This window comes from Tamandua tetradactyla, chromosome 4 (assembly GCF_023851605.1).
Source record: "Tamandua tetradactyla isolate mTamTet1 chromosome 4, mTamTet1.pri, whole genome shotgun sequence".
In the NCBI taxonomy this organism is placed as follows: domain Eukaryota; kingdom Metazoa; phylum Chordata; class Mammalia; order Pilosa; family Myrmecophagidae; genus Tamandua; species Tamandua tetradactyla.
The window spans coordinates 57,883,685-57,901,801 of NC_135330.1; the positions used below are offsets into that span (position 1 = coordinate 57,883,685).

Genomic DNA, 18,117 nt, shown 5'->3' on the forward strand with positions numbered 1-18,117 from the left:
ATCATGCAGATGGTAAGATGTTGCCACTCTTTCCACCTACTTCAGCTAGCATCCCTGTTGAGGCACACCCAGATAGATGCCTAGCCCTGGTGTCTGTTACTTATCCAGCTATAGACAGAACCTGTGACTTTGGATGATAGCATATCTTACCTTTTGCCCTTGTTCAACTACCCGCAACTCAGGTGTCTGGGAATCAATGGAAAAATTTAATTTGTTTTATGAAACTTCTTTTTGAAACCATCTTCTTGGTAATTATATGGATATGTTGAGGGATACTTGTATATTATTAGTATTAGACCAAAAGTTAAAATTCCAGAGGTATTTCTTTAGGATATTAGATCCTAATGATGTATTTCTGATTGTTGTGTTGGTTGGTGTCCAAAGAGAAAGAAATAATGTACAGAACAAAGCTTTAACTGAATGATTCTCTGCCTTGAGGAAGGATATATGTGTGTATATATTGGGTCTCTGTGTTCATGCATACGTTGTAAATAATGTATGTTTAGTGATATCTTATGATAGTGTCATGTACTAGGAGAATGTTTTAACAGTTTATTGATGTTAATTTTTTCCAAGTTCCTTTTGCTTCTAATCATCCTTTTGACTCTAAGGTAGAGTTGACAGATAAAATACAGGATGCCCAGTCAGATTTGAATTTCAGAAGACAACAGTTTTTTAGTACAATTATATCCCCAATATTGCATGGGCATCTTGTATTTTATTTGCTAAATCTGGCAACTCTTAAGATCACACTAAAGTGTATAGTCAATATACCATTAAGTCCAACATTCATACTCTTTAAAAAGTATGCACAAAGTATGATAGGGCAAAAAGAGCACTAGACTTAAAAGTTGGGATGGTTTTGCTACTAATTAGCTTCATGATCTTTATGAAGGCAACTGACCTCTTTGACCCTCATTTTCTTTATCTCTAAAAATTAAGCAGTTGGATTAAATGGTTCCTAAATTTTGTGACTATAAAGATTCTCAATTTTTCCTTTCCATACATTAGCACATGTAAAGAACTCAAAACAAAAGTTTAGTGAAAATAACTAAACTTTTATTGCTGGATTTATGATAACTTCGTGGGTGAAATATCTGAGTAGGCCTTCTAGAAAATGTGGGACTTGAACAGGGGCATTATGGTTTTGTGGTGTTTGGAAAGGAGGGCACTAGGTCACAGGGAATAATATGAACAGAAATCCTAAAATTGCAATTATAATAGGCATATTTCGGTATTAGCAAATAGACCAAATTGTCAAGGTAGTTTTTGAAAGAGTGATGAATTGATGAGTTCATGAATAGAGAAATATTCTTGAGGTATTTTACAGGGGGTGGGAATTGGATGAAAAAATTACTTTTGGAGAAAAGACAATTTCTGAGTTCTAATTGCTTTTCACTTGAAGGTATAGTTTCAAACAAATTATACTTTCCCCAGTGATAGGGAAGTTAGGTTTATACATCGTTGCTTGATTATTTGAGCCCATGTGATTTCTCCCTTGACATTAATACTTCCAAGGAAATGTGTGAGAAAAGGGTTTGGAGTTCAAATACATTTGGCCTAGTCTCTGGCCCTTTGAGAATGTTACAACCCATTTTAATATATTGAAGACTCAGTAAAGAAGCCTGGTGGCTGTTTAATTCATTTCTCAAATATATTGATCTTAGAAATGTTTTATGAATGACATCTAACATCCCATATAATTAGTTCTTTGGAGCATACTTTGGAAAACACTGATTTTGTAGCCTATAGCTCTGTACTTCATTAAGGTGACTATTTCATATATATCTAAATATATAAACAACTCTTCTAAGGTATTTATCAATAGGTTGAACTTTTAGATTTAACATGATTTTCTTTTTTCAATTAAAAAATTGTGGAGGCCTTATACACCAACAAGCTAGACAACTTAGATGAAATGGACAAATTCCTGGAGACACACAAACAAGCTATACTGACTCAGTAAGAAAGAGAAGATCTCAACAAACCAATCACAAGTAAAGAGATTCAATCAATCATCAAAAATCTTCCCACAAAGAAAAACCCAGGGCCAGATAGCTTCACAGGGGAATTTTATCAAACATTCCAAAAAGAACTAACACTAATCCTGCTCAAACTTTTCCAAAAAATTGAAGAAAAAGGAACTCTACCTAACTCATTTTATGAAGCTAATACCATTTTAATACCAAAACCAGGTAAAGATGCTATAAGAAAGGAAAACTGCAGGCCAATCTCCCTAATGAAAATAGATGCAAAAATTCTCAATAAAATATTAGCAAATTGAATCCAACAACATATCAAAAGAATTATACACCATGACCAAGTGGAGTTTATAGCAGGAAATGCAAGGATGATTCAGCACAAGAAAATCAATTAATATAATACAGCACATTAACAAATCGAAAGGGAAAAATCACATGGTCATCTCAATTGATGCAGAAAAGCATTCAACAAAATTCAGCATCCTTTTCTGATAAAAACACTCCAAAAGATACGAATCAAAGGTAACTACCTAAGTATGATAAAGGGAATATATGACAAACTGATAGCCAGCATTGTACTCAGTGGAGAGAGACTGAAAGCTTCCCCCCTAAGATCAGGTACGAGACAAGGATACCCACTGTTACCACTATTATTCAGTATTGTGCTATAAGTTGTAGCTAGAGCAATCAGGCAGGACAAAGAAATAAAAGGCATCCAAATTGGAAAGGAAGAAGTAAAACTCTCATTATTTGCAGATGATATGATACTATACTTGGAAGATCCTGGAAATCTACAGCAAAGTTACTTCAGCTAATAAAAAAATTCAGCAATATAAAATTAATATGCAAAAATCAGTAACATTTCTATACACAAGCAGTGACATAGCTAAGGAGTCAGTTAAGGAAAAAATTCCATTCAAAATAGCAACTAAAAGAATCAGGTACTTAGGAATAAACTTAAGTAGGACAAAAAGGACTTGTACACAGAAAACTACATAACATTACTAAAAGAAATCAAAGGAGATCTAAATAGTTGGAAAGACATTCCCTACTCATGGATAGGAAGGTTAAATATAATTATGATGTCAGTTCTCCCCAAACTGATCTACACATTCAACACAGTACCATTTAGAGTCCCAACAATCTACTTTGAAGATTTGGAAAAGCTAACTACCAAATTCATCTGGAAGGGAAAGAGACCCTGAATAGCTAAAAGCATCCTAAAAAAGAAGAACAAAGTGAGATGATTAACACTCCCTGACTTTAAAACCTATTATAAAGCCTCAGTGGTTAAAACAGCATGGTACTGGTACAGAGATAGAAGCATTGACCAATGGAATTGAATCGAGGGTGCAGAAATAGACCACCAAATTTACGGTCAGCTGATTCTTGACAAGACCCCCAAATCCTCTGAACTGGGACAAAATAGTCTTTTCAGTAGTTGGGCATGGAAGAACTGGGTATCAGTAGCCAAAAGAATGAAAGAGGACCCTCTGGTCTTACACCCTACACAAAAATTAACTCAAAGTGAATCAAACACCTAAATATAAGAACTAGCACCATAAATTTTCTAGAAGAAAATGTAGGGAACCATCTTCAAGACCTGGTAATTGGAGGTGGCTTCCTAAACTTTATACCCAAAGCACAAGCAATAAAAGAAAAAACAGATTTATGGGAACTCCTCAAAATCAAATGCTTCTGCACTTCAAAAGACTTTGTCAAAAAGGTGAAGAGGTCCTGTCACTATTGAGTTCTGATATTGGGTGGAAGACAGATCTTCATTCACGAACTTGGATATTTAACTGAGGCAATTTCCAAGATAAGCATGGGAAGTTCAGAATTCTAATTGCCACTTATGTCAAAATATGAGAGGAATGTGATAAGCTAAGAACTGAAATCATGTGCTTAAAGAAACCAGATATTGGTTGTTTAGAGAACCTGGAGCTTCTGGAAAGTGAACTCCCAGAGAATAGTACTAACTGTAAGGGTTTAATTAAACATGAGACAAGTCAGCAATTCTGTTCTACTCAAGATTGGGAGTGCAGTTATCCAGGAGAGATTTGTGGAGTGTTGTTTTGTCTGATGGTTTGGACCTCTGTGTGCAACATTCACAACTGACAAGTCATTTGCAAAATCTGCTTGAACAACCACTGGTAGTCTTGATGAAAAGGGACCGATTGTCGGAAAATTCACTTCAAGGGCAGAACCATAGAAGCTGAAGTCTGGAACAAAAACAACTGAGGCAAGAAGGTGGACCCATCAATATATGTAGAAAGGGTGTGGCTTTTTCACAGCTTGGAGTGTGTTGGCCTCCCTCCCCATATTAAGTACAATCCCACTGTTTCAGATGGTGGAATCAGAACCCATTGGGAATGTAGAATTTCTCTCTGCCACCTCACTGTTCTGAGAGGGTTGTGATTATTCCCCAGGGCTGTCAGAGTCAGACCACAACCCCAAAGTCCTGAGAGGTTGGAGATTTCACTCCTGTGTTTACAGAGAGTGGGGCTGTTGCACAAGCACTTGGGAGAGATAAAATTCCCACTTTCATCAGTCTTGGAGGACAAAATTTCATTATGTATGTGACTCTCAGAACTTGAAACGTAATAGAGTATGCCATTCAGGGTTTGGAACCATAAACTGTGCTTTCCTTTCACCTACCAATCAAGTGGAAGTGTTTATTTTATTCTTGTCACTCCATTGTATATTCTTCAATAGATTTCACAGGTACACATGCAGAGGGCACACATAACAAATTTTGATTAGACTTTGTACTAAGCATTGCTTTTAAAATGGCTTAAATTTTGGGAGAATATTTTAATGGAATGAATGTACTTTGCCTATAGAAAGAACAGGTCTTTCTGGGTTGCAGAGTGTGGAATGTGGTGGTTTGAAATTGTATGTGCCCAGGAAACATTTTGTTAACTAAAATCCATACCTGTGCTTTTTTTTAAATTTGCTTTCTAAAGCCCAAAGGATAAATGCCTCTCAGAATTTTAAATCTAATGGAGAAAGCATATAGGTTTCCAGAACTGTATGAGTATAGTGGCCCCATTTTATTTTTTTATATCTCCCTATAGCAATGGAAACATGTATCCTATGAATGTCCTGCTTATGTATATTGGCAGCAGATAACTTGCTCTAAATTTCACAGGTCCAGAGCAGGAGTAGAATTTTTACCTTAGAGCAGACAATGTCCATAATTGACTTTGTTGAGAGTTTTTAGTGGCTTAAACATCTTATTGTATTTGAATTGAATTGAAATGGTTAAATTGATGGAGTGAATATGTTTTGTATTTTGAAAACATGTCTTTTTGAGGGCCCAAAAGTTGTAATGTGCCAGTTTGACAATGTTATGTACCCCAGAAAAGCCATGTTTTGAACCTGATCTGATCTTGTTGGAGCAGCTACTTTAATCCTGATTAAATAAATGTAGGTTGAGAATTTTGATTAGATCATCTTATGGAGCTGGGACATGCCCAATTGTGGGTTTGACTTTTAATTGGATGGAGATGTGACTCAACCCATTCCAGGTAGGTCTTGATTAGTTTACTGGAATCTTTTAAAAGGGAATATTTTGGAGAGAATCAGAAATTACAGAAGCATCAGAGCCAACAGAAATTTCACAGCAGGTCTTACCCAGATGCAGACACATGGAGAATAGGGACACAGATATTTGGAGATGCTTGGAGCCCAGTAGATATTGTCATAAGATGTTAAGCAAAGCAGAATCTGGGTAGAGCCAAGGGAAGCCAAAAGATGAAAGCCAGCCCTGAAGAAGGAAATTGAATAATATCCACAGGAACAGAGGCTGAAAACAATTAAGCCCAGGAGCAAGTGATCAGCAGATGCCAGCCATGTGCCTACCCAGCTGACAGGTGTTTCTGACCCATTGGCTTTTCTTGAGTGAAGGCAATCTTTTGTTAATGCTTTAAGTTGGACACTTTTATGTCATTAGAACTGTAAACTTGTAAATTATTAAACTCACATTTATAAAAATAAAAAAAACAAAAACAAAAACAAACAAAAAAAAAGGTGAAGAGGCAGCCAACTCAATGGGAGAAAATATTTGGAAATCACCTATTGGACAAAGGTTTGATTTCCTGAATATACAAAGAAATACAACTCAACAACAAAAGAACAAACAACCCAATTATAAAATGGGCTAAAGATATGAATAGGCGTTTTTCTGCAGCACAACTACAGTTGTGCTCAAAAGCACATGAAGAGATGCTTATTTTCACTGGCTATAAGGGAAATGCAGTTCAAAGCTTCAATGAGATACCACCTCACATGTATAAGAATGGCTGCTATTAAACAGGAAACTATAAATGTTGGAGAGGATGTGGGGAAACTGGTACACTTATGCACTGCTGGTGAGAATGTGTAATGATGGCAGGCTCTATGGAAGACCGCTTGGCGGTTCCTTAGGAAACTTAAATATCAAGTTGCCCTATTAACCCAGTAATACCCCTACTTGGTATATACCCAGAAGAGCCAAAAGCAATGACAGAAAGAGACATTTGCACACTGATGTTCATAGCAGCATTATTCACAATTGCCAAAAGATGAAAACAAACCAGATGCCCATCAACAGACGAGAGGATTAACAAAATGTGGTAGATACGTATGATGGAATATCGTACAGCAGTAAGACAAAATGACATCCTGACGCATATGGCAACATGGATGAGCCCTGAGGACATAATGCTGAGTGAAGCTAGCCAGTCACAGAAGGATAGATACTGTATGATTTCACTTTTATGACTAGCATAAATGTATAATCAGAGGCTTATAATACAGAATATAGGGGACTTAGAGATACATAGACTCTAGAGATGGGTGAACTGTTAGCTAGTGAGGTTGAACTCCAATGTAAGGGAATAGAAAGGAGTGAAGGTGATTCTCTAATGGGTATATAAGTAATATTACCATATTGAAGATGAACAAGATTGAAAGGGGTTGTAGTGGGACACCTGTGTGTCCCACTGATTAACCCTAGAAATATGAATTAGTTCTTGCAAGAATTACTGCGAAGGTATGTGTGCTGGTTTGAAAGGGTATATGCCCCCTAAGAAAAGCCATGTTTTAATATAAATCTCATTTCTTAAAGGTGGAATAATCTCTATTCAATACTGTATATTTGAAACTGTAATGAGATCATCTCCCTGGTTGATGTGATTTAGTTAAGAATGGTTGTTAAACTGGATTACGGGATAACATGTCTCCACCCATTTGAGTGGGTTTTGATTAGTTTCTGAAGTCCTATAAAAGAGGAAACATTTTGGAGACTCAGAGAGATTCAGAGAGAATGACATAGCCATGAGAAGCAGAGTCCCCCAGCCAGCGACCTTTGGAGATGAAGGAAAATGCCTCCCGGGGAGCTTCACGAAACAGGAAGCCAGGAGACGATGCTAGCGGATGATGCTGTATTCACCATGTGCCCTTCCAGATGAGAGAGAAACCCTGACCGTGTTCACCATGTGCCTTTCCAGATGAAAGAGAAACCCTGAACTTCATCGGCCTTCTTGAACCAAGGTATCTTGCCCTGGATGCCTTAGATTGGACATTTCTGTAGACCTGTTTTAACTGGGACATTTTCTCGGCCTTAGAACTGTAAACTTGCAACTTATTAAATTCCCCTTGTTAAAAGCCATTCCGTTTCTGGTATATTGCATTCCAGCAGCTAGCAAACTAAAACAGTATGATTCTGGTATAAAGAGTGTTTAAATATGGGATACAGGGGAAAACTGCTATTGCATGCTATGAGCTATGTTCAAAAGGAAACCATCAGCACTACCACAGCAACAGCAGAGGTAAATAATGGTGTGAGGGACAAGAGTTAAGAGGAAGTTTAGATTTTCTATTTGGTGAGGGTCTATTTATTGGTTTTCTTTCTCTTGGGAACAATGAAATCATCTCAAATTGAGAATGTTGATGGAATGTGGACTTTGGGCCCTCTACATGATGCTCGATGAATGCAGGTGGCTGAAGGATGCACTGACAGAGAAGTAGATTGGTGAAAGGTGGTATATATTTCTGAATGAATGTTTGTGTTGCTACAAAAAGGAACAAAGTCATGAGGCATGCAATGATGTGAATGAACATGTAGAACATTTGGTGAGACAAAATAAGCCAGAAACAAAAGAACAAAAATGTTACGGTCACCTTTAGAAAATGCTTATAAGAAAACAGGGGCCTAGATTGTAAGCTTTAGAGCAGATATATTAAGTCTGGAGTGGTGATTATTAATTCTGGATTTTGAGAGGCTGTTTTATATATATAATCTGACATTTAGAGATAAGAATGAAGCTCAACAAGTTGGGGTTAAAGTAATTGAGAACATAGGGGTAAAGAAGACACTGTCTATATTTTAGAACTACGCATACTCTTTGAGACCAATGGAAGAAAGATTTATTTGGTCTGGAACTGAAATTTTCTGTACTGCATAATCTCATTAAACTTATCTGTATAGTTCATTTGAACAGTTGAAACACAGGGAGCACAGAATAAGAAAGAGGTCCTTTAATCCTGTATAGATTATTGTAATGCTTGGATACATCCTAGAGTATATTAAACAGATAATCAAAAAATATTGGCAAAGTCCCCTGAGGGATGGGAGAAAAACAGGAAACTATTAAACCTTACCATCAGGGAATCCCCTGAAACTGTGTCAAACTTTAGGGACACCCAAATCAATAGGCCATGCCATCCATCAGGAGACTTACTCTTGTGAAGCTTATGTAGCCAGTAGAGAAGCTTAGACTACCTATAGGCATGCCCAAGAGTTACTTCTGGAGGACCTCTTTTGTTGTTCAAATGTGGCCTCAGTCTCTCTACGCCAACTCTGCAGGTGAAGTCATTGCCCTTCCCCCGCCACACGTGTGGCATGACAGCCAGGGGTGAAAGTCTCCCTGGCGACCTGGGAGACGACCCCCAGTGATGAATCCAGACCTGGCACCATGGGATCAATAATTCCATCCTGACCAAATGGAGGAAAAGAAGTGTAATTAATAAGGTATAAGTGGCAGAAGTTCAAATCAAGTCAAGAGGCTACTCTGGAGGTTGCTTGCTCCTATGCAAGCTTCACTTAGACCTTGCTACCTATCATAACTTGCCAACCCTGAACCAGGACCATTCCAGCCAATCCTGAAGAACACCTAGTGCTTCCACAAGGGTTCCATGCACTAGAGTAACTTTCTAGAAACCTGCAACCTCCAGATAGGTCCCTGGTCCAGATAAGTCCAGATAAGTCCTGAAATCTAACCCAGCCTCTCCAGAACATCAGATAGTTCCATCTCCCTACCCCATATTAGTGACAGACCCTTTCAATATGAGAAATTTAGAATTGCCATAGCCCAAACACCCCTAAAGAGAGGGATGGAAAGATCAAAAGTGATGGTGGAGTTATTCAGAGGAAATAGAATTTAACAAATGAATATGAATGCTGAATCATATTAAATTGATATCTCTTTTAGTCTCTAGTATTTTAGAGCAGCTAGAAGCAAAAATCTCAAATTGTGAAATTGTAACCCATGTCAAAGTCTGAAATACATTCTAGCACTAATTGTGGTGGTGTTATTTGGAATTTATAGCTCTTTTGTATGTATGCTATTTTTCAGAAAAAAAGAAGGAAAAAGAAGTCAATTGTGATCATAAAAAAATATTTAAGTCCTCTTGCCTCCTATATTGTGGAGCACCTAGAAGGAAATATATGAGAGGATCATATGGTAGCCCATGACAAACTCTGGGATCTGTCTTGTAACTACTTGTTGAAGAGTGCTTTGAAAACTGTTGCCTTTTTATTTCTTTGCTTGGTATATATGTTATACTATACAGTAAAAAGAAATTTTTTTTTAATTGTGGAGGCTTGACTTACCTAAATTAGATAATTTTTGTTTAGATTCCTACTGTTAAAGTTCTGTTCTTTTACTTCAGCTCTGTCCTTGTGCTAAGATCAAAGAGTTTTCATAGATTTGGATAGGTGTATATCTAATGTAACTTTTTAAAAATATTTTATTTTGAAATAATTTAAGACTCAGAAAAATTTGCAGGAATAGCAAAAGGAATTCTTGTATACTCTTTACTCCAGTTCATCAATATTTCATGTTGCTCAAATTGTCCCACATTTGGCCAGTGGGGGCCCTTTTACTTTGGCTTCTAGGCCCTTTTGATATGCCCCATCCATTCATCCATCCACCTATCTATTTTTTAAAACCCTTTTACTTTTTGGCTCAACAGTTTGGGGTTCATTTAGCACATTCTTTTCCATAGTCCTGGAATTGGCTGTTTCTGCAACTAGTCCTTTATTGAGGGAAAGTATTTAGAAACTGAAATTAGCACTAAGCTCATTGCTCCTGGAGTGTCTGCTTCTAAGTCCTTTTTCAGTAGACAGAGCTCATAAATGAATGAATGAATCAGTCATCATGATTTAATACTTAAACTTCTAATTCCAATCCATTTCCACCATGTTCTTCCTTTGATTCTCTACTCCATATCTGAATCTCTGTTCCTTCATGAGAACTCAGGCTTCCAACAATATCACTTATTTACTTATTTGTTTAATTCTATGAACCATGTAAAATAGTTTCAGAATTGCTATACCTGTAACAACATGATAAACAGCCTATGAAGAGTTTGGTTTGTTTGCATTTTTTTTTTCTTCTTTAGATTGATAATATAATGTCAGTATACTGTGTGGTAAAGTTACTTCGGTTTGTTTTTGTATTTCATTATGGTTTTTCTTTGAAACACATTTGGATTAATTAGTTTCTGTTTTCTTTCCATTTTAGTGGTCTTTTTTGACACTCCTTAAATAAAATAAATGTTGATTTAATTTTTTTTAACGTGTAGAACATGAACATAATTCCAAAAACCTTTATTAGTCAGGGTTCTGTAGGGAAAGAGAACAAGCAGGAAATATCTATAAATATGAGATTTTATAAAAGTGTCTCATGCACCTGTGGGGATACATGAATCCAAATTCCATAGGACAGGCTGAGAGCTGGCAACTATGATAAAGGTCCTCGTTCATTGAATTCCCCAGGAGAATCTGGCTTGCTGAAGTAAAGATGAAAGTTCTCTATTCTCTGTGTGCTGACAGTTGTCACCTCCCCCTTAAAAGTCTTCAATTGATTGGATTAAATCTTTTTTTGATTCCCTCATTGCAGAAAACACCCCCATTAGTTGATCGTAGATGTAATCAGTCATAGATGCAGTCAGCTTACTGATGATTTAATAAACTAGCTTCAGTTTATTAACCAGCCACGAAATGCCCTTGCAGTAATGCTCAGGTCAATGCTTAACTTGACCAGACACCTGGGCCAAGAGATGCATAAACCTAACCTTAACATTACCCATTCCTATTTCATTTACCTTTTTCTGACCCATCATTTCTTATCAACTCTTGTGGGGTAACTGATTTCATTAGTTTCTGGTTTATCCTTTCTGCTTCTTTTTGTAAAAGTAAGCAGATATATTTATGTTTCTTTACTTCTTTTCCTTTCTAACACAAAATATATCTATTCTTCTGTACTTTGCTGCTTTCATCAGTAATATATCCTGGAAGTCACTCCATCTGGACCCTAGGAATCTTCATCTTCCTTTTTTTAGTCATTACAAGACTCTGTTATGTCCATTTATCATAGTTTCCTTAGCCATTTTCCTATGTTTGGGCATTAAAGTAGTTTTCAGTATCTTGCCATTATAAAAAAATGCTGCGAAGAATAATTTTAGGTAAGTACTTTTGTATTGTCAGAAATATATTTTCAGGATAAATTCCTTAGAAGATCGATTGCTAGGCTGAAGGGTAAATGCGTAGTTTTGTTAGATATTGCCCACATCCCTTCCATTGGGATTTTTACTAATTTATAGACTACCAGCAATTCAGTGCAACTTTTGGGCTCAAAATAACTACGAAATTCTCAAGTATAACAGGTCATTGAAATGACAAGTCACAAGTATGATTAATCCCTGAGGGATCTCAACTTCTTGAGGTCTCCTGTGGCCAAACCGGTCTCCTCCTGGAATGGTCAGAGAGCATCTGAAAGAAGTTCAGGAATAACCCCACCTCCCAGAGTGATTTTTAGGTACCCAGAAGATGACATAGAACTTTTTTGGGAAAATTAATTGTGGGTCCTAAAACAACTAGGAAAAATTAGGACGAGCTAAACATTTATTATAAGGACAATGGAAGAGAATATTCGAAATTAAAATTATTCCAGAAAATCTGGATTTCCCAAGTTGGTCCCTACTATTAGTGGAGGATTTAAGTAAAAATTCCTCATTTATTGTCCATGGCCTTTAAAAAACTCCTTTCTTGTTATTACTTATATCTTAAAAGCAGGATTTGGGGTTGCAATTTGACAAATTCTTCCCTGAAAACCAAAAGTGGGTGCAGTTGCTGATCATTTCAGAACATAATTACCATTCATTAAACCCTTGTATGACATATTTCAACTTTTTGAAGCCTGGGCATATAAGTATGCATGGTCTAAAATATTTATTTGTTCTTTTAGTACATTTATTTTTTTTAATATTTTTTAATTAGAGAAGTTGTAGGTTAATAGAAAAATCAAGCAGTTCCCATACACCCCACACACAAAAATTTTCCCTATTATCAGCACTTTGCATTAGTAGGTACCTTTGTTATACTGATGAAACAATGTCATTATAATTGTACTATAACTATAGTCTGTACTTTAGAGTAGATTCATTGTTTGAGTGACACAGTCCTGATTTATCTCATTTTATTTTTATTCTAGTGACATGTATACAATGTAAAATTTTTCCTTTTAACCACATTCAAATATATAATTCAGTGGTATTAATTGCATTTGTTAACATCTGTTCCAAAACTTTTCCAATGCTTAGTTGGTATAGAGTTTCTGTTTGGGACAGTGGCAAAGTTTATTTACTTTTTTATAGTCATGCTTCTTCAAATAGCCTATACGGTTTTGGGGGGTTTTTTTGGCATGGGCAGGCACCCATGTGCAGGAACTTAAAGCCTGTACAGTTTTAATATTTTTCCTCTAATAAGATTGCTGTCACTAATTTAGGCCAATGGACAGACAGGAGGAAGATCAGAGTCTGAATTAGTAAAAAATCCAATTACTGAATATTGTACAAGAAATGAGGATAGTTTAAACCTAAATTAGAGACTCCTTTGTATACCTCCTGTTATAGATAGTCCAAAATGATTTCTGGTTATCATCATTTTATATATAATGAATTATTCTATATAGAGAGCAAGAAAATGCTTGTTTTTGAAATTTGTTATTTGCAGGAAACTCTGTCATATTTTCAGTGACTTCCTGCTCTCTGGTCTTGCTCTTGCACTTTTTTAATTGTTATAACTGCAGTTGCCAAAGACTTCTGATTAAAATACTTGCAAAAAAGAGATTAAAATACATCCAAGAAAATTATCAGGGTTATTTTTCTTGATGCAATGAGAAAATGTATTATAAATTTTCTATTATGTTTCTTATTCTGTATATATTTTTCTGATTCTTGAAGTTCTTGAAAATACCTTATTTACCTTATCTTCCAAATAATCTTATTTTGTTATTATGTATGAAAATATTTACATAAAAGTTTTGAATATGAATTTTAATTTAAACCCAATTTAGTTTAATTCAGTTCAAAAAATATTTATTCAAGGCTGCCAGCAATTTTCTAAGAAATACAAAGATACACAATCACAAGTTATTAATTCATATTAATCTGGAATTGATTGTATTCATCATCAACATTTTTTTTTCATCTTCTTTTTAAAGAAGAAAAATTACATTCTTTGGGACATCCCTAAGTAGCAAAGTGAATACTTTGTGATATTTTCTACTTATATAGGTAATTATTTATTGAGACTTGATAAATTCATGGCTTTATAAAAATCTTAACTGGTAAGAATTACTTCTCACTAGTAATTGTTTTTACCATTAATTAAAATAAATTCTTTTTTTGTGGGGGTGCATAGGCTGGGAATCAAACCCAGGTCCTTCTACATGGCAGGCGAGCATTCTACCACTAAACCACCCTTGTACCCTAAATTCTTTATATAATTGAAAGAACTGTTCATATTGGTACTTTCTACAGCATTACTAATTGCTTTATACTGACACTTAATGAAATAATCCTTCTTCGTTTCCCTTTGGTAAGAATATTGTCTTTATCAGACTTGGTCAACTAATGTCTAAGAATAATGATTGCAGATCTAGCCCTAGAATTTCCCTACCTCCTTTTCGTGATAAAGATACATATTTTTTGATATGTCAAAACTCAGAAACAAAGTTCCTTGCTGCCGAAGTTATACAGCATGTCCCATGGGTCCTAAACTGAATTTCTCTGTGTGAGAAGAGAAAGGGAAGGAGAGGTGGTAGTCTTTATCATCAGGAAACTGTATATTTTAAAACTAAATTATTAATTAACATTTTTTTAAAATGTTATGAGAACCATAAAATTGAAGCTCCATTATCAAGAAGCTTTACTACCACTTGTTACTTGAAAATAATTCTGATGGATTTTCCCTTTACCTTTTGCTTTCCCCTTTTGTCTGCTGCTTCCTCTGAAGTCTCCTTCCAAATGGTTTTGGAAACTGGTTCCAGTAAGTTTGCCCAGCTACTTCAATTTGTTCTCCAGAATTGTAATTGTAGAATGGTATTTTTTATGTCTTGCTGGTATAGTAATTTCTTATAATTATGTCAGTCACTGCAAAGAAATTGGATTTTAAGGTATTTCAATATAAAATGGAAAGATAAAACTGGACTCAAAGTTTGAATTAGAAGTGATTGTTTTAAACTAATTTAAAGGGTAAGCATCCTTTTGCTAATATTGTCAATATTCACAGACCATCAGTAAGTAGTTATAAAAACTTTTGGATATAGGTTTCTCATTAATTTGTATCATTTTAGTAAGTTAATTTGAATTGCAGGTATAAATTATTGGTATTTTAAAAATAATCTTAAATAAAATAATTTCCTACTCAGCCTGAATTGTAGAAGATAACTTTTGTGGGATAAAAAGCAACTGGTTCTGTGTGTCTTTACCATTTTGGGGCCTATATTATATCAAATTCTAATTTGACTTGAAGGATTGACCTTTCAGGATTAAAACTGCATGGTTAGACCACATAAAAAAAAATTTACTTTTATAACTGCTTGTTGAAGAGTGCTTTGAAAACTATTGTGTTTTTATTTCTTTGCTTTGTATATATGTTATACTATACAATAAAAAAGTTAAAAAAAAAAAAAAAAAAAGATACTGTAAAGAAAAGGTTCCATGCACTAGGGTAACTTTCCAGAAACCTACAACTCCCAAATGGGTCCCTGGACCAGATAAGTCTTGAAATGCAGAGGGGCAGTCTCTCTAGAACATCAACTAGTTCACCCCCCTATCCGATATTATCAACAGCCCCTTCCAAAATGAAAAAGTTAGAATGGGCATAGCCCAGATATCTCTGAAGAGTGTGACAAAGATCAAAGTTGATGGTAGAATTATGCAGAGAAGGTAGGGTTTAAAAGGCAAGTATGATTGCTGAATCATGATATTGATATTTCTTTTAGTCTCCAATATCTTAGAGCAGCTAGAAATGAAAACCTAAAATTGTGGAATTGTAACCCATACCAAACTCTGAAATCTGTTCTACAACTAATTGTTGCAATGTGCTTTAAAATTTAGTGCTTTTTTGTATATATGTTATTTTTCACACACACACACAAAAGAAATATTTCTTCTAGCCTCCAGTGTTTTGGAGCAACTGGAAGGAAAATCTGAAATAGTGGAGTGATAACCCGTAACAAACTCTGAAATCTGTTCTGTAACAGAAGTATACTTTGAAAATCATTGCTTTTTCTTTGTATATATGCTATATTTAACAATAAAAAATGTTTAAAAATTTAAAAAAAAAGACATTTTCACCCACAGGAATAAAAATATAACTTTGAACTACACCATAATGTGGAAATAAGAAAATATTATGCCCTTCTTTAATTCCAAATTTCCAACTATATAGAAAAGAAAAGGGAATATTTCCATGCAGTTAATTTATAGTGCATGTAGGATGTTCAGATATAAAAGGCTCTATGATTGTAAATGAACTTTTCTGGGGGTTGCATATAACTTCAAGATTTAGAGTTGGTTTACCTGATACATCTTCTAGGATGCAATCTTAAGGAACATGTTTTGGCATACCACCTACAACTCTCTGATTCTGTCGTCTAAACCAAGGATGTTTTTTGCTAAAACTGTATAAAGCTCTGTGTGTGTATATATGTGTGTGTGTGCTTTGTACAGAAGTGCTACTTGGCAGAGGCCACTAGAACAAATCACACAGTTCAGTACATTGTTCCATGACCCTGGGCACTCAACTCAGTCCAGTTCAGATTATAGGCTACAAACAAGCTAGTCTTAGAAAAGACCTGGGAGGTCTGAGACTGAGTACTGTTCAGTTTAGAGGATTTCCACAAGACGGACTATTTTGTTTCTAAATGGCCAAAGAAAAGACTGTAAGGATCTGGAACTAGTGCTTTCCAAGTATGAGAAAAGTAACTTAAGGCCAGAAGGTGGTACTGGTTGATTTCTTTTTTCTTTCTTTCTCTTTTTAAAAAATTTGGGTTGATTTTTAAGCTGTCTTCTACCAGCAAACAGAGAAAGTTGTAAGGACTTTTAAAAAAAATCAGTAATCAATTAAAGAGTCTATATATTACACAGAAGTAATTTTTCTCTGACTATAAGTACTCTTGAGTTGGGAACATTCTATTAACCACAGATTATCTAGGCCACACTGATTAATAGCACAGTCTTCAAGAGGAAAACATGTTCTATGAGTTTTGTCCTTGGGTAGTCAGTGAGAGAAAAATAGGAATAAATAATCTCCTCCTTCATTAATATATATGCTTTTCTGAGGGATACCATTTAAAAGAAATCAAAATCATCAAATGTTAAACATTCTTGTTCAGTAAATTTTTATGTTTCTACTTTTGTTTTCAGAAATCTTTTCTCTCATGATTACATTTTAATTATAAAATATAAAGATGACTGGATTACATGTTGTTAAAAGAAAATTAATTTTAATTACTGGTTTTAAAAAGGAATTCTACTTAAATATGATTAGCCTATATAATCATAAATTTTGCTAATAAAATATTTCAGTTTTCACTGTCACTGGATCTTCAGCATTATTTTTCTTGGCTTTACGAGAATTATTAGCTAATAAGAGCTAGCATTTCATAAGCAGTGTACATAACACTTTATGTCCATCATTCCTGTAAAATCCTCCAGTGATCCATTGAAGTAGGTACTTTATTATCCCCATGTTACAGATGAGGAAACTGAGAAATGAGAGCTTAAGTAACTTGCCCACTGTCACACAGCTAATATGTGGTAAAACAAGGATTTGAATCCAGGTAATCTGACACAAGAGCTTGTTCTCTCAACCACTGGATTTTACAGCATGGGTCATTTTTAGAAAACCGTCTTAAAAATTTGTATCCAGCCACAGCCAAGTAGTCTTTTAAAAACAAAGCTTCTTTTTTTCTGAGGGAAAGCAGAAATTCTGATATTCTGTTATTGGTTAATGTAAACCTGAAATGGGAGATTTTTTTTTATGTTCAAAGTTGTTATACTTTATTTGCATTATCTTATCTCAGCACTACAATGATAAACTAGAAAATCTTGGTGAGATTATCCTAGTTCTTAAAATTGATGTTATTGCCAAATTTCCTTGTGAATGCAATCATATTCCTCTACTCATCACCTGATTTGATAACTAGTAATTCTTTTAGTTCCCATAGTATTCTTGCTCTTTTCATGAAAGAACTTTCAGCTCTTTTCATGAAAGAACTTTAAGTCTAATATTAAAGTAAATGGGTTTTATTATATGCCAGAGTAGAACTGATGATTTTGATATACAGGATTCAAAATCTGTTTTGTGATACTTTTTATAGTTAAATATTTAATCTAAATGTCACTTCATGTAAATTAGCAATATAATATAATACTAAGTATTTAGGATTAGAAAATATACTGCTGTTGCTATGTATTTAACTTTGGTAAAGTAATATCTGGTGTTACCCAGAAGGGAAGGATGTTGGTGAGTACTTCTGATTTCTCTTGGTGTACATTTTATTACTGCTATATTACA

At 34.9% G+C, this 18,117-nt stretch overlaps 1 protein-coding gene across 4 annotated transcripts in view; it reads left to right on the forward strand.

The window, feature by feature from the left end:
- Positions 1-18,117, forward strand: part of CAMSAP2 (calmodulin regulated spectrin associated protein family member 2) — a 147,900-nt gene that overhangs the window by 101,645 nt on the left and 28,138 nt on the right. For 2 of the 4 annotated variants that reach the window (XM_077157353.1, XM_077157354.1), the window contains exon 5: positions 14,548-14,580. The exons of the other annotated variants lie outside the window; for them this stretch is intronic. In XM_077157353.1, the coding sequence (XP_077013468.1) occupies positions 14,548-14,580 (33 nt within the window). The remainder of the gene's footprint in view (positions 1-14,547; positions 14,581-18,117) is intronic. 4 annotated transcript variants of the gene reach the window in all.